Raw genomic sequence first — 17,948 nt, forward strand, 5'->3', positions numbered from 1 at the left:
AAAAAAAGAAAGAAATTAGATGGTTGTCTCCGTTCCCTGGATGGGGTCCTGAGGGCCAGTTCCTTGATCTTCGATTCCCAAGGGTGCCTGGCCCGCCGGCTGGTCTGGGTGGAAGCACCCTGACACCACACCCTTGGGCAAGAGAGGCGACGAAAACGCCCTCGGCCTAGGAGCGGGGTTTGGTAAAAGCCACTGAGATCCTTGGGCGCCCGTCGGTAACCTCCTAGGTCTACAGCCTGGAGTTTTCAGCGACAGACAGGGGAAGCGGACCCTTGGCAATACCCGGCTGCCCTGAACATCCCAGCGTTGGTCCTGAGCTCGTCTTGCCGCGCCCTCACCCTGGGCGTGTCCCGTAATTTAATTCCACTTCGGTTTTACCTGTTGAGCCACTTTGTGAAGAGGGGATTCCGCTTCCCACCGTGCTGGCTCGGCTTGGGAACAGAAGCCTGGACCCAGCGGAGGCCACGCCCACGCCCCAGGGCCGCCCAGGCAGGCGGGTGAGGGGCAGCGTCTCCCGAGCCCTGGTGGGAGGACCGCGGTCCGGGCGCCGGAGCCCCCTGGAGGGCCTATTCAGTGGGTGGAGGGGCCGGGCCAGGCGCCAAGCCCGGTGAGACGAGGCTTTCAACCAAGTCTCAACCTCCTGGGAGGCCTAAGAGAAGTGATTCACCCAAGGTCCACGGACAGAACCTGACCTTGCTCTTGCCACCCACTATACCACTTTCTCAGAGGCAGTCAATCAACACTTAAGCACCATCAAGACTCTCCAAAAGAAACACGAAGTGTATAAATCAGTAAACCGGACAATAAAAATCATTTAAAAATAATTTTAAAATAGAACAGCATAGAGATAGAAACTATTTATATTATTTCCAATGCCTATTGTGCCCCAACAAGGTTCACGCAAGGGCTGTCCTCCCAACAGTTTCCTGAATTCTGCGTTTTCACCATTAAATTCCATGATAAAGTTGGAAATCCATTCACCATTTGTAAATACATATTGATGTATTTAATAAAACTGCATGGACTATATCTTTTTCATTCCTGAATCCCAGTATTAAATACAGTGCCTACCATGGGCCAGGTTCTCAATACTTGAATGACACAAAAATAGCCGAGACCAGCAAGTTTTTTCTGGGTGGGCTTGACAGAATTTCTGTACTTGCTGGGGTCACCATGAAATCCATGGTCTTCAGCTTTGCATTTTCAGCAACGCAGCTTTATCAAGTTATCCTTTATCCTCAGGTGAGTAGTGAGACCCTTGGGAGCTGATTCCTGGCAGGGTGGCTTTGTAACGTGTCACCTTGACTAGGCTACGTTTCCCAGTACTCCCTTCCCCGTACGCTTCCGGTTAGGATGGGCCACAAGAGACATTTTGCGTGATATCTGGAGGGCAGAAGTGAAGCAGCCGCGCACTCGGAAGGTTGGTGCAGGGGCACCAGGCACTGTTGCAGTTCACGCATGTCATTTATCTGCTGGCTCACCTCGTTGGTATGGAGCAGCAGTCAGGCCTGCAGCCAGGCCTGCAGCTGCTCCACCTTCCCCAGGATCTTCCTTCGGCTTCTCTAATTCCTGGCCCAGATGCATATTTAACTCTGTGATGAAGGGCACCAGCTTCTTCTGCAGGAAACCCACATCATCGAAGTTGCAGGTGGTGAGAGGCTGACATGGGTTCCGGGCCATCCGCGTGGTTTCCAGCTCGTGCTCGTGGGCGCCAGTGTCTCCTCGGTCTCCCACTCTTTACATCCATCTTCCCTTCCCGATTGCCTGCCCTGCAGACTTCAAGCTCCAGCATTAGATGTAAAAACAACAGCCTTACAGAGACTGTTCAACCAGCTCCCACAACTGCCTACGGTCAAATCCCTGCAATAAATCTTTTAACATAATATACATATTTATATGTACATATACACATAAAATCTTTATATTAAGTGGTGTTGCTTTTCTGACTGTATCCTCATACACACAATAACCAGATTCTTATCTCATGAATCAGAATGCTATTCAAATAAATTTCACTTAGGACATCACTGTCAAAATACCACTAGAATACTAGGGTTGAGTGGTTGGATCCTGGGCGGGGAGCAAAACAGTATCAATAAAATTATCCAGTCTTGCCTCTGGCTGATGTAGGCAGGGTGAGGCAACGGAAGGAGCACAGGAGGGTGGCAGAGGGCTATATAACGAGTTAAACTAGAGGTAAATTTAATCTACATCTGAATTATCTAAAGCTGCAGGGCTGGGATTAGAGTAAGGCAAGCGAAGCACATAGGCTACAAAATTTAAGGAGGGAGGCATGCACTCTGTCCTGGCACTGTAAAGCTAACTAAGTAATGAATCAAGGGCTAATCTTCTTGGCACTTTATGCAAAATTGGAAAGTGAGGCCGGGCTGAGCCAAGACTGGCCCTTAGGCAGGACTTGAAGCAGGTGAAACTCAGACTCCTAGTAGATAGGGGCTGAGAGCAGAAACCAAGCACAAAAGTCACCAAGGGACAGGGGATTCGAGTTGTGAGGAACGATGAGCCAGGCCAGGAGCTTTACCTCTGAAGATCGCTTTGGCTGAGGACGTGGAGTGACAGTAACAAGCAGCGCCAATGCGGAAAGATGCCCTTTTGGGTTTGAGGGATCCTATGCAGCACCTGAGTCTCAGGAGGCACGGGTGCTCTGATAAGGTGGCACAATCCACAATGCCTTGGTGCTCCCTAAGCCACCCTAAGGGCAGCAGTGTTAAGGGGTTTGTTACAAAGCTTAGAGTAATCCACCTTGTTTTCAAGGTCACTGGAAACTTCCGTTAATATAACGTTATTACACACTATTGGATACAGGTTATAGTTTACAGTTTAGTGGCTTAACTTAGGACAAGGCTTTTACAACCTGGGTCTGATTCTAGGCTCTATCAATATTAGCTGTTCGACACTGGACAAGTTATGTAGTTTCTCTGCATCTCAGTTTTCCTGTCTGCAAAAATGGGCAAAACCAATGCCTTTCTAGAAAGATGTTTCTGAGGACTAAACTAGGTCCATGGGAGGAACTCACCAAATAGCAGTTCCTTTCCTCATTTATTCACAGTACTGTTGTTTAGAGACACGGCCAGGTCTCATCCAAATGTATTTAAAATTATTTATGATGATGGCTTGTTTAGGCTGAAGGTGGCTTTAATTACATCCGCTCTCCCATCCCAACTCCCCCATCCTTAATATCCACACTTCTTATCACACTCAGGCTCTTGGGATTTGCACTGGTTGGAGCAGACGCACCAACCTCCTACTCTTTTCCTTCCTTTTCTGTTTACTTCCTCTATAAGCTCAAAGTACTGAACAGGCCTGCTCCTCTGGTTTGGTGGTAGGTTTTCCCAGTTCCTACTGACTCCCACACAAGCCCTAGCAATCCATCTATGGTCCAGCCTCTGAGCAGATCAGTGTTGTCTCTCATAAAGTCGGTCTGTAAATATCACCTTGAGTCCTACAGTCTGCAGAAGCCTCCAGTCTACTGCTTTCTAGCTCCAGGTTTTTTAAGGTCCTTGGACCTAGAGAAGAGGGAGCAGGTCTGTATGTTGAATGAGGTTCCCTATGTGCAAAATGGAGCATCACAAACCATTCCCTACTCTTCCATTTCCCCTTAATTTTCCTTTCTCTCTTCTAAAATCTTCCATTACAGACAATGTAGCACACCAAGCACATCACTACCTTTTCTGGTAATATGTAATGACTTCACGCATAGGGGAAATAAGTCTCCCCAGTTGGATTATAAGCTCCCTGAAGGCAGAAATCCTGTGTCTCCTGAAGGATAAGCCTTCCAGGGTCATTGATTCACCGATGTATCTGCCACACTGCAGTGTACCCAGAAGGGCCGCAATCAGTACCTCAGTACTTGCCCAGGTGCAGGGGGAGGAGTCTCTGGCCTGCAGACACTAGTTTGCAGGAACAAAGGAATCCAGGAGTTGAGGCCAACAGGTTTATGTTGCCTGTGTCTGGGGCTCTGTTCAGGGCTGTCAGCAGTTCTGCAGGAGGCAGCATCCCCCTGTCCTCCCCCCACCGTCCCGGTCCTTACAGGCACCTATCCTGCCTTCCACTGCCACGCCTGCAGGGACAGTCCTGTGCAGCAGCTGAAACAGTAAATGACCTCAACGGGCTCTGGAAAGGCCGAAGAAACACAGCCTAACCCCTTCCACAGAGGATACTCCAGTTGTATGTGGACCCAGATCACAAAGCCATCTTAGAACCCAGATCTCCTGCCCACCCACCACTGCCCAGCCCACCCATTCATCTTTTGGAGACTCCACAGGCCTTCAAGACCCCGAATGATGATTCTCTGAATAAGAATTTATATATTAAGCCTGACCTCTGTGGATTTTCTTAGGGATATAGGGGCAAGGCTTTCCTTTTCTTTTCTTCACATCTCATCACGGGTCACCAAATCCTCTCCCCCCATCACCTCCCGTAACCCTTCTCAAGAACAGCCCTGACCTGGACCTCAGGAGAAATCTCTAAGGTCCTATACATACCCCGTCGCTGACTGTGACCAGAGCAGTGGTGTGGGGCCTTTACCTCCCACTACACCATGCCAAAACGCTGAGTGTACTTTCAAAACTCAGGGCCCACATCTGACCGGCACCCCACCCCATCCCATCCCCACCCCTCCCTGTGGAGGGCACACCTTGGCAACCAGACTGCTGTGTCCCGGAGACGGGTTCCACCCAGGCTGAAAATCTCCGTGATCTGGGGAAGAATTAACATCAGGGTCAACATGGCTGGTGGGGCTGAAGCAGGGTCAGGAAGAGTGAGGTGTACCCCAGCACTGACCACGGGCGTGCCAGCCCCTCCTGCCTCCTCCTCTGGGGCCAAGTCAGAGGTGGGGTCATCCTTGTTCTCCTCCTCCTTGTCCTCCTCAGGGTCAGGTGGCTCTTGCTTCACAGGTGGCAGGCCTGGGTCTACTGCCTGGGGGAGGTGGAAAACGGGCAGTGGTCAGAAGGGTAGGGCTGGCCTGAGGAAAGCGTCTCTATCAGCCAACCTGTCACTGCGCTGACAATCCCACTTCTGTCACACTTGAGCACAGAAAAACCATGTCTCTGCCTACAGACCTTTCCCATTCCTCACAGATTTCCATTCTTCTGTTAGCTGGGTAGCAAAGCAGGCAAAACTAGGTGCCTGGGGAGGGTGGGGCATCTGTCGGACAGGCGGGATGATTCTGTGAGAGGCTGTCATCAGCACACTATTACTTTGCTCAAAGAACCACCATCATGGCTCACCATCACTCTGCTCACAGACCACCCATCACTGACCCCCACCTTGCTGGGGCAGCCAGGCAGCAATACAGGAGAAGTCAGGATGGCTGTGCCCGGTGTCCAGTCTTCCTGGGCATCCGCCTTCTCTTGCTTCACCTGGGGTAAGGCCACGACCCAACTCAGGCCAGGGCACTGGGCCTCCTGCGTGAAGGAGGATGGCAGCAGACTTGGTCCCAGCTTCCCCACATGAGGCTGGGTGGGGTCGGGAAGGGCAGGATAAGGTGGGACCCTCACCTGTAACAGAGCTGCTGTGGAGGCTGGAGCCGGGCCAGGCACCTGCACGGGACTGCTTGCACCCTCCCGTAAGAACACGAGGTCGGTGCCAGGCGGGGGCAGCACAAAGCCACTGCCTGCTTCCTGCTTCACTGGAGTCTGGGCACGGGCTGGCTGGGCCATGGGCGTGGCCAAGGGAGGCTTCGGGGTCTGACCCAGACGGGGCCTTCGAGCACAGCCAGGCCTCTTTCGACGCGGGTAAGGTGCGGGTGGCCCGGCGCCATCCTCGGACCCTGCCCAGACACTTGGCAGCAGCCGCTTCTGTGAGGAGAGATGGGGTGTTATGGCCGCTGGGTACAATGGCCAACCACACTACCCTGCCCCGATCAATGTGCCTGTGACTCCGCTTCCCCCGCCCCCGTTAATCCCAGCACAGAGTCTCCTCAGGTATGAGCCCCTTGACACCGAGCCTGCTAGTCTCCTGTTGGCAATGCCAGCGCCACCCAGATTCCTCATTTATCCTAGCACAAGGTCTGCTAATTGCTGGCCGAACCCCTTGCCCCACCCACCGCTCCGAAGCTGCAAGACCCATCTGGCCGGGCCCCACCCACCTACCAGGCCGGCCCATCCCTCTCAGGCACCAGGGGGCCTGGCACTGTTCATCCCACCCCCCCGACCCATCCTGCTGCACCCACCATAGCAAACTGCAGGCACTGGCGCCAACGACACTTCTGGCGCTTCTGGTTGCTGCCCCCGAATTTGGGCTTATCACAGCAGAAGTCGCAGTGGCCACAGTCCATGCGCCGCAGGCAGGCCGCACAGGCCCCACACTTGCGGTTCTGCCGACGGTTCGTGTAAGGCTGCTGGGGAGCAGAGGGGTGGGGATGCTGTCACTAGGACAGGTACAGTGCTGCTCCTGTTACTCCTCCACTAGCCCCACTGGAGGGAACTGGCTGGGCACTGGTCTTAGCCTGACTCCCCACTAGTCACACCTCAGTGTCTGCTAGTCGAGCACCAGGCAGTATCACTGCACCGGATGGCCCTTGATACCACGAGGACTGTGGCTGCTCCAGCACAGTATCCATCGTTCTATCTGCTAGTCCCCCAGTAGCTACCAAGACAATGTCTTTGACCCCCGTCTCCAGCAGGATTTTGCTGACACCCTTTTAGCTCCCATCACTGCACCTGCAACGTCTGCTCATCCTGCGTGAACTTCAGTCACCGTGCCAGCTTTTCCTCTATTCGTCCCACTAGAGTGCTGGTTCATCCGACATTAGGTACTGTCAATGCACCTGTTGGTCCCGTAGTAGTGCCTACCCCACTGTCTGCTCATCCCACACTAGCACCCATCACTGTGCCTTACTATTCCCTTATTAGGCCCATGGCAGCATCTGCTTCTTTGTGGTTAACCAAGTGCCCTGGGAGAGTCTAGGCTTGTCCAGGTAGGGCGAGGCCACTCACTAGCTCGTCCTCGTCTACACAGTAATAGATGAATTCAGCAGGTGGCGAGGGGGCCAGGGCTCTGGGGTGCTGCAGAGGCAAATGGGGTGGGGTCAGGGCAGGTAGTGGGTGAGGTTACAGTTGTGCCTTCCCCCTGCCCACCAGGGCCTCACCAGCTCTGGAGACTCTGGAGGCTGCGAGGGCGGAAGTGCAGGCAGTGGCTGGGTTCGGGGGGGGCGCCGCCGAGGAGCCACCTTGGAGTCGCAGCCTCCCCTGCGGCGGCCGTGTTTACCCTGAGAGAAAGCCAGAAGGACAGTTTAGGCTTGGTGGCACCAGGCAGACACAGGACCACCTGCCTCCCCCGAGGTGTGCAGAAAGCATGCATGTGGGACAGGCAGGCAGAGGGTGGGCCGGGGCACTCACAGCAGGGGGAGCCACAGCTAGGGGAGGGCGTCGTTGACATCGCTGATGGTGGCGGCGGAGGCGGTGTGCAAGGTGCTGGCAGACAGAGGCAGGCGGGGCCGAGGAGGTGAGCACGGGACGGGGGAGAAAAGAAGACATGAGGTGCGCAAGGCCAGGTGGGGAGGAAGCAGCGGCAGCTGTAACAGTACAGTGAGCTCTGCCGCGGCCCACCAGCGCCGGCCCCTCCAGCCTGACTCACCCGCAGGCAACGCCGCTGGACGCACCTCCACTGGCGCCTGAGACCAGGGCGGGGAGGGCGAAGGCAGACTCGACAACGGCCACAGTCCTCTCGGGTCTGACAGCCCCGGCACACTCCACACCCTCGGCTCTGTGGAGGGCCGGAGGTGTGACGCATGGGGCCAGGGCTCTGAGGGTCAGGAGTGCAGGTGAGTCTCGGGCCCACCCCACCTGCCCGACTCACCCTTTCCACAATCCGGAGGCACCGTCTTCGCTCACACTTGCAGAACAGCCCCGAGGCCACATCGTGGGGCAACTGAAGAAGGCAGGTGGAGCAGGCCCCACAGTCTTCTGTTACCTGGCAGGCCGCACACTCCCCGCAGCCCACACGCTGCCAGGAATGGGCAGGGCAAGGTCTCAGGTCCAGGCAGAGTGGCTCCAGGAGCACTGCCCCTCGTGTGTCTGCTGACCCCACACTGGCCCCCATCATCATGTCTGCTCGTCCCCCATTTGTCTCATCACTGTCTGATAACTACTGATCAGCCACCATCATTGAGGCCGTAACGATGTCTACTGCTCCCCTGTGAACCTCGTCGCTGTGTCTACTGATTAACTCCCATTACTGTCGGCTCCCTACAAAATGACTCTGACACCCTGAGGACCCATCACTGTCCCTTCGGACCCTCACCAGCCCCTATCACATCCTGTTCCCACTGCACACTTGTGAGGAGGAAGCAGGTCGTGCTTACCTTAAACATCCTCTGCTCCCGGTTGAAAGCAATTCTCTGTGCTGCAGGGAGGGAGAGAGTGGAAGAGAAATGTAAAGGGAGCATCAGATACCTGACCTCACGACTGCTTCCGTCCCGACATCTACCATTCAATCTCCAGCCAGACACCTGTGTCCTAGCCCGACGCCAAGCCTGCTCCGGCTCTACCTCCCAGTGCCCCAGGGGCCACTCACCTCGGCAGTCCTTGCACAGAGTCTTGAGCCGCTGCCGTCGGGTTCCATCCCCTGAAAAGCTGATTCCACAGTTCTCACAGCACCTGGGATGGGAAACATGGGCATGGGGCCGAGTGCACCCCCAACCACAGCCCTCGTGGACCTGGCTCACTTGAGGCCAACACTCACCCAGGTGCAGGAAGTGAGGCTGGGACTGTGTCAGCATCAGCCTTGGTCTCATCCCTTGGGGCCTCCTTCCTGACTTCACTCTTCGGAGGTCCAACCTGACGTTTCTGAGCCTTGGCTGGCCTCGAAGGCCTCTTCCGCTTCCTGCTGGGGATGGCCAAGGAATGGGCCTGGAGATAAGAGCAAGGGCAGGAAGATGTAAGTCAGCGGGTGGGTGTTAGGTGGCTCAGCCACTCCTGCCTGGGTATCCCACACTGTACAGTACCTTGGGAGCTGGATGGCACAGGATGCCTTGTTTGAAGTCGAAGAGAGTGAGATCGCACGCAGGGCCCAGGTATCGGGTCAGCTCAACTTTGCTTCGGATCCTGTCTCCTGTGGGGCTGGGGGTGGGCCAGAACGGGTTGGTACCTAGGTGGAACCACTGCCACTCCACCCACACAACCTTCCCACTGGGCTGGTGAATAGGCCTGCAGAGCTGGTGGGATACAGGAGGCAGCCTGGGATCAGCCTATGATCCCCGACCAAGTAACTACCCCAAATAACCCTGAACAGCAGGAAGATAAAAGGCATATAAATACCAGCAAGTATACAAACAGTAATAAGTAATATAAATGTAAACAGATATGCATGTATTTATAATGTGTGCTACTAGTGGTATTCTATGTAAGTGAAAATAAACACAAATAGGAACACAGATACATTAAATAATGTAACTGTGTTAGCATTACATACTAAATACATAGACAAATAAAGAAAACTTATATAAGACACAAACAAATGTTTTAAATATAGCTGGCCCTTGAATAACACAGGCTTAAACTGTACAGGTCCACTTATATATAGATTTTTTTCAATAAATATACTGGAAAATTTTTTGGAGATTTGTGACTTTAAAAAAACTCAATGAACCATGTAGCCTAGAAATATTGAAAAAATTAAGAAAAAGTTAGGTGTGTCATGAATGCATAAAATATATGTAGATACTAGTCTATTTTATCTTTTACCACCGTAAAATATACATATGTCTATTATAAAAAGTTTAAACATCAAAACTTATTCATCACACACTTAAAGACCATATGTGGTACCATTTGCAGTCAAGAGAAATGTAAACAAACATAAAGATGCAGTATTATACCATAACTGCATAAAATTAACTGTAGTACATATTGTACTACTATAATCATCTAACAGCCACCTCCTGTTGCTACTGCAGTGAGCTCAAGTGTTGCGAGTATCTGCTTAAAATGCCATGGAAGGCTAATCATCTCCGAGTGAGCAGTCTGTTTCTCCAGTAAATTGCACATCACAGTAGAAAGTGACCCCTTGCGGTGGTTCTCATGTCATTTTCATCGCGTTTAGCGCAATACCATAAACCCTGAATAACACCATGGGACCCATAACAAAGTGTAACTAGTGATGCTGGAAGTGCTCCCAAGAAGCAGAGAAAAGTCATGACATTACAAGAGAAAGCTGAATTGCTTGACATGTACCATTGACTGAGATCTGCAGCTGTGGTTGCCCTCCAATTCAAGATTAATGAATCCGGTTGTAAGGACTATTGTAAAAAAAAAAAAGGAAATTCACAAAGCCGTCGCTGCAGCTACACCAGCAGCTCGAAAACCTTGTATTTTTTGCAAAACACCTTTTTATCTCGCACTGAAAATGCAGCTCTTATATGGATGCAGGATTGCTATAAGAAAGCCATACCTATAAATTCCAATATAACTCAAGAAAAAATGAAGTCATTGTAATGACAGCTTAAGGCAAAAGGAAGGTGAAGTCTCTAAAGCCGGAGAATCTAATGCCAGCAAAGGATGGTTTGATAATTGTAGAAAGAGGTTTGGCTTTGAAAGTGTCAAGATAACAGGAGAAGTGGGTTCTGCCAACCAAGGGGCAGCAGACAAGTTCCCAGACGCCATTAACAAAATCACTGAGGAGAAAGGATACGTGCCTGAACAAGTTTTTAATGCAGATCCAAGTGCCCTATTCTGCAAAAAAAAAAAAAAAAAAAAAAAAAAAAAAGCCAGAAATGACATTTATTAGTAAGAAAGAGAAGTGAGCAACACGATTTAAGGCTGGAAGGGACAGGCTAACCCTACTGTTTTGTGCAAATGCAGTCAGGTTTATGATCAGGACTGCCCTTATCTATAAAGTTGCTAACCCTAGAGCCTTGAAGGGAAAAGACAGACCCCAGCTGCCAGTCCTTTGGTTGTACAAGAAGGCCTGGACAGTGACAACCCTTTTCATTATTGGTTCCATTGATGCTCTGTCACTGAAGTCAGGAAGTACCCTGCCAGTAACGGACAGCCGTTAAAGTTCTTTTGATATTGGACCACGCCCCTGCCCATCCAGAACCCCAGGAATTCAACACCAAAGGCATCGAAGTGGTCCACCTGCCCCCAAACACAATGTCTCTAATTCAGTCTCTAGATCAGGGGGTCATAAGGACCTTTAAGGCTCATTACACACAGTACTCTATAGAAAAGACGGTCAACACTATGGAAGAGAACCTTCATAGACAGAGCATCATGAAAGTCTGGAAAGATTACACCACTGAAGATGCCATCGTTATAGAAAAGGCTGTGAAAGTCATCAAGCCCAAAACAATAACTGCTGCTGGAGAAAACTGCGGCCAGATGTTGTGCATGACTTCCCAGAATTTACGACCAAGTCAATCAAGGATATCATGAAAGAGATTATGGATACGGCAAAAAGGGGGGAGGGGATGAAGGGTTTCAAGACATGGATCTTGGATTCAAGAGCTATCAGACACCACACCAGAGGAATTAACACAAGACGACTTGATGGAGATGAATGCTGCCGAACCAGTGCCGGACGATGAGGAAGAGGATGCAGAAAAAGGAGTGCCAGAAAAAACCTGACATTAGACAATCTAGGAGAAGGGTTCCGATATTCAAGAACACTTTGGCTTATTTCACAACACAGACCTTTCTATGATATGGACACCGAAACTAAAGCAAACAGTGGAAGAAAGAGTGGTACTGTGTAGAAACATTTTTGGAAAAGTGAAAAAGCAAAAAAGTCGGACAGAAATTACAATGTACTTCTGCAGAGTTACACCGAGTGTCCTGGCCCTCCTGCCTTCCCTGCCACCTCCGCCACCCTCCTCAGCAAGACCAAACCCCTCCTCCTTCTCTTCCTCCTCAGCCTGCTCAACGTGAAGACAACAAAGATGAAGACCCTTATGATGCTCCACTTCCACTTAACGAACAGTAAATCATCATCGGGCTGTACCGTTAATACTTACCTGTCGTGTTTGTGCGTGAGTATCTTTGTGTGAAAACCTAACAACGGTACGGCAAGAACTGTATGAGACATTTCATCACCCAAGTATTCATCTGTGTGAGACTTGAAGTGGATTGCCTATACTTACACAGGCATAAGGTGAGTGATATTTAATATAAACTTAACATGTTAGTTTTCTTACTGTTTTATAACTTTGCTTTCAAAGAATTACATTACCATATGGTATGCCTCTCTCTCTGGCAATCAGGGAAACCGCCTATCATCACAAGTAAGTGGTTTTTAAAAATGTAACTATGTTCCCAATACTGCATTATGAATATGATTATAATACTGTATGCCATAAAAAGTTTACAATTCATTCATTAGTGTACAGGTGAGGCTACCATGAAGCAATCCATGAAGCAATTGTATCAATTATAGTACCCTACCATAAAGCAATCATATTGCTCCTTCTTAGTTATCAATGCATGAATTGTTATACCTGTAAATAAACGTAAATTTTTCAATTATCTTTTCATTTTTGATGTCTGGTATTAGTAATATGTATAATGTCTACAATGTTTTGTATCATATAAGACAATATTGATGTAGGTACTGACAGACAAGCAATTCATCTTGTAAACAGATGATGTAAACTTATGGTATTGATAAATACAGTACAGTACTGTAAATGAACTTTTTCTTCCTTATGATTTTCTTTTATTTTGGCTGCACCACACGGCTTGCAGGATCTCAGTTCCCCGACCAGGGACTGAACCCAGGCCACAGCAGTGAAAGCCCAGAATCCTAACCACTAGGCCACCAGGGAACTCCCTTATGATTTTCTTCATCTCTTCTCTAGCTTATTTTACTGTAAGAATACAGTATATAATATATACAACATACAAAATACGTGTTAACTATTTATGCTATCGGTAAGGCTTCCAGTCAACAGTAGGCTATTAGTTAATTTGTTTGTTTGTTTGTTTGTTTGTTTTGCTGCACCACATGGCACTCAGGATCTTAGTTTCCCCCACCAGGGATCAAACCCATGCCCCTGCAGTGGAAGTGCACAGTCTTAACCACTGGACCGCCAGGGAAGTCCCCAGTAGTTAAGTTTTTAAGGAATCAAAAGTTGTATGTGGATTTTCGACTGCACAGGGGATTGGCACCCCTAATCCCTACATTGTTCAAGGGTCAACTGTACACATACAAATAAGTGTACATATAGATATACATACAAATACATATGTAAACAAATAAATGCAACTACATACAAAACGAAGTATAAGTAACTGATGTTGGGAGACAATATTCCACAGGTCTCTCACACTTCTACATGTCTTTCAAGAGCAGCACTGACTATCCTTTGTTATGAACTATGTTTTCAAGGATGTGTGTACAGCATCAGCCTTGGAAGATAAGAGATAGGGTGTCCCTCCAGAGCAAAGGGAAGGCATCCTTACTGTCCTAACATTATAAAAGACTGGATTCCTTAAGCTCAAGGTTCCCTTCCTACAATACAACCCAGTGCGTGTGTAGGTGCTAATTAATTACCCTCTTCATGTCACCCTGTGGGAACTGGCATTTGGGGAACTGGCACAATAACGATGACATACTGGATACTGCTAATGCTGTGAGTAATAAACGGTCTTTCATCTCTGAACCAGAAGCCTCATATCTCCTACTAGGCATCCACAAAAGTGCGACACATTCACCTGCTATCTTGCCTTAATTAGGGTAAAATCTCTGGCCTTTTCAGTTCTTGATCATTGCACTTATATTCAGAAATTTTGAAAGTTTTATAAAAATTGTAAATATGTGGATAAACGTACAACTAATATAAATAAACATATAAACATTTTAAAAACACCATATGTTTATTTATAAACATATAAATAAATGTAAGTATAATTTTACTATATTCCTCCAAGGAAACAACTTACATACAAAAAATGTTCAGAAAATTTAATAACTATATCACTAGCATATTCTAAAAGACCTTAAATCCTTAAATGTAACTTGCTTATAAAAATGTATTTTCATGTATTTACAGTCAATTCTCATTATTCACAGTAATCTGTTCTATAAAGTCACCTTGAACACTGAATTAGTGAGTACAGAACCACTGCTCCTAATGGAACTACAGGTTAGGTTCCTGTAAGCCTCTGGTCACATTCTGTCAACTGATCAGTATGTAACCTTGTTTTATGTGTGTTTCTGTTTAAAGACACCCTGCTTAATACAGTCCTCTTACAAATAATTAACTGCATGGTCTTTGAATGATTTAAAGCCAGGAGCTTTGGAAGCCATCTGTGTTATATAGGTTCCTTTGTCGATGTAAAACAAGCCAGTCTCATCAGCACTGAAAACCTACTCTTCTACATAACCCTTTTCCTCTATAACACTTATCAGGTGTTTTTTAAATTCTTCCACAGTCTCTTATCTGCAGAACCTGCCTCACTTGCAAATTTAACACTTTTCACGATGTATCACCTTCTGAAACGTGTGAGCCAGCCAGCACTAGCTGAGACAGGCTTAACATTTTCATAACCCTGGGTAACATAACTGTCAATGTCCTTTGTTTTCAGCCTCACAACGCTGTCCACTACACTTTAATCATCATCTCATGGTTCCGCGAATTTAGCCACTTTCCCACCTTTTCCTTAGCTTCATCAGATACTATAGATGTTACTTTAGCACTTTCTGGAGCAGCCTCATGTACTAATTGGCAAATTTCCTCTTCTTTTTCTACATATACTGCCTTTTTGATTTATTAACATTGAACTCACAGCCAACAGCACTGCAACTCATGCCTGAACAAAGCTTATTTAATATGTATTTTCTGCATATTGCACATCCCCGACTTCTTGCACTTAGAACACTGGACAGCACTTCAACACTACACTTGGGAGCAACTACAAACAGCAAAATCACCATTAAAAAGTACAAAAATGCAAAAAACAGACACTAAATAGACCTCAAAAAGGATACTTGTTTACAGTACAAGAGCTAAAATAAGAAAGCCTCATACAACCTCGGCTGGGAACACATGCATCAGGCGACTTATTTTTTGCTGCTCTGTGCATATCCACAAATGACCATGAAAGCACAGTGAGTATGACTTTGGGGGTACAAATTTTAGTAAGCAAATTTGCAAATACGGAATCTGCAAATAATAAGGATCAACTGTATACGCATAATTTAACCCCACCCCCTGATTTCACCCTGCCTAACCAGGCTCAGCCCTAAGCCCTGACTCTGTCCACAACCCACCCAGTACCTCTGGTAATAGGTGTCTGAGCGTCCACAGGTGGCACCTGACTTGCGAAAGACCTCACGGCGCTTCCAGCCAGGGCCCAGGGCCGGGCAGTCCAGCCAGTCCTCAGCCATGGGGCCACAAGAAGGAGCAGCGGCCTGCAACATGGAGGGGGCAGTGGGAGAAACTGAGGCTCTAGGGAGGAACATGTTGTGCCCCAGGCCACACAAACCCACGGATCTATTAATGCTTAAGATCTAGGACCTGCCACAAGCAACTGGCCAATATAAGGAAGAGAAAACCCCCATCCCCACTCCATTCTTCCCCGTCCTGGGCCCAGGAACTTGTCAGTCCCCCCGCTTCTTAACCTGGTAGCCCCATCCTCAACCTAAGGGTCCCCATCCTCAATGCATTCCTCACTCTCAGCGTCCTAATCCCCGATTCCCCCCCAGCCTCAGCTTGAGAGACCTCAGTCCTCCCATCCCCAGCGCAAGAGGCCCCCATACGACTCGTCCTCAGACCCAGGTCCCAAACTCTCCCTCAGTATCCTAACCTCCCATTCATTCCCTTCCTTGACCCAGGAGTCACTAATTGCTCTCTTTCAGTCTTTTAACTCTCCCATTCCTTCCCTGTCTGCTGTCCTCTTATCCTGCTATCTCAGTATTATTGCCTCGACTTCCTCTGTGTCCTCTGCCACAGAGCCCCCAGCTCCTCCATATCGCTGACAGCCTCGCCCACCTTATTTTCCCTCTGTTGGTGCTCTAAGCCACAATTTCTTCCCAAGCCCCCAGACCTCCCTATTCCGCTCTTCTGCAGCTAAAAAGTTCCCTTCAGCGTCCTCATCCTCCCATCAGCTTGAGACACCCTGATTTCTCCCTTCCGCGTTTGAACTCCCCCACCCCATTCCTCTCCTCTCGGGCCAGGACCATGCCATCCCTAACTGTCAGCGCTCTGACCCCCTATTTTTCTTCGTCCTCCATATGAGACCCCCGTGCCTCCCTGTCAGCATTCCAACGCGTTTCTCCCCGTCATCAGCCTGAGAGCCCCTAATTTCTCCCCTTGAGCGTTCTGAACCCCCATTTCTCTCTCTTTAACCTGAGAGGCCCCGATATCTGCCCTCAGCGTTCGGATCCTCCCCTATTCCTCTCCGTCCTCGTCCAAGATCCCGACACTTCCACCTGTCAGTCTTCTGAGCCCATTCCTCCCCTTCCTCCCCCTAAATCCCCCCATTACTCCCCTTCAATATTCCGACGCCGCCATTCCTCCCACTCATCGGCCTGAGGGCCCTTCATTGCTCTCCGTCAGCGTTCTGAACCTCAATTCTTCCCCATTCTCCGCCTGAGCGGTCTCCATTTCCACCCCCACGACTGTCTCACCAGCTCGGCTCCCGGCCGGTACCTTCCACCGCTCTAGGTCCGCTGACCCATGGCGGGGGTCCCGCCTGTCGCTCTCGCCTTGCCCAGCTCCTCTTCTTCCTCCTCCGTAGCCGCTTCCTCAGAAGCTGTAGCTGTCTCCGTCGCAGCCGCCGCCGCGGCCGTTCGTTGCTCCAGTAACCGGATATCCGCTCGAGCCCAACGCTCGAGCTCTGCCCCCTGGCGGGACGCCTGCGCGCTAATACCCCGCCTGCGCGAACGCTTAGCGGGGAAGACTCCACGCCTGCGTGTTGAGTCCGGTGGAGGAGCGTGCCACTTTTGAGGGGACCTGCTGCGCTTGCGCGCCGACGTCCCACTCAGGCTCGCGCCTCATCGGAGACTTGCAGCGCCTGCGCACCTCGCTTCGCGCCCCTCCGTCCATCTCGTTCTCGCCTGCGCTCTCCAGTCCCAACCTAAGGGGAGGAGGGGGATTGGGGTTGGTCCTGGTCTCCGTTTGGTTGGCGATCTCCACAAGGAGTAACTGGGAGGGAGGAGCGGAGAAGGCTGGGGTCGTGCCAGAACACTCCTTTCGCACCTGTTACCTTGGTCGCACCTGTGCTCTACCGTTCCTCCTGTCACGGAAAAATTAATCAGTAGTCGATCTAAAGAAGAAATAGAAAATTTTATTTTAGCCATTTTGAGGATTATAATCTGAAAGACAGTGTTTTGGAAAACTCTGAGGACTGTTCCATCTATTAGAAATGGAAGGCACAGTTATGTACATCTTTGAGACAAAGGATCAAACATCAAAATGGCACTGACATTTTACATTAAGTTAGCCAAAGATGCTGTGTGGCTGAACCACACTGACTCCATTTTTTCAGTTCCATCATAGGCCCACAGTCCTACCCTCCTCCCCTTTCTCTGTGACAGAGCTTTAGCCTACTCAGAAGGAATGCACCGGCACCAGAGAAGTTATCAACTTTTACCCTTGCCTTCATCTGATATGAAAATTCGAAGAATGCCTTTTGCTGACGCAGATGGTTAATGATTTGTGAGGAATAATAGTCATGAGACCCCTGGGGAGAGAAAAAACCCTGGTTCCCGTTGGCATGGACGTGCTGCTCCCTTAGTAGTGAAACGGAGGGCTAACCTGAGTAGGCCCACCAAATTTAACCTGCCTCACTTGCTTTTAGTTTGCTTTTAGTTGATTTTAAACTAAACTCCCACTAGCTTCCTTATATATAACACCCCTGACATATGGGTCACTGTAGTAATGGTTGCTTAAGTTGTTTTTCAGGAACTTGGAGCTACTTCTTGCCCGATTCAGACCGGTTGAGACTACCAACAATCTAACTGGACCTGCATGATGACCTTTTAATGTCAGA

At 49.4% G+C, this 17,948-nt stretch overlaps 1 protein-coding gene across 1 annotated transcript; it reads right to left on the bottom strand.

The window, feature by feature from the left end:
- Positions 1-809: 809 nt before the first annotated feature.
- On the bottom strand, positions 810-16,692 carry MBD1 (methyl-CpG binding domain protein 1). Its single transcript, XM_081252329.1, is given in 18 exon segments — positions 810-1,737; positions 1,739-1,769; positions 4,655-4,716; positions 4,801-4,935; positions 5,286-5,423; positions 5,517-5,816; positions 6,191-6,358; positions 6,957-7,025; positions 7,109-7,228; positions 7,359-7,433; positions 7,597-7,725; positions 7,819-7,965; positions 8,324-8,364; positions 8,536-8,618; positions 8,704-8,870; positions 8,966-9,080; positions 15,233-15,366; positions 16,607-16,692. Coding segments are annotated over 17 exon segments (2,166 nt in total). The 5' UTR covers positions 15,343-15,366; positions 16,607-16,692; the 3' UTR covers positions 810-1,461.
- Between the last annotated feature and the right edge of the window lie 1,256 nt (positions 16,693-17,948).

The sequence above is a fragment of the Mesoplodon bidens genome, assembly GCF_964165515.1.
Source record: "Mesoplodon bidens genome assembly, chromosome: 13".
Taxonomy (NCBI): Eukaryota; Metazoa; Chordata; class Mammalia; order Artiodactyla; family Ziphiidae; genus Mesoplodon; species Mesoplodon bidens.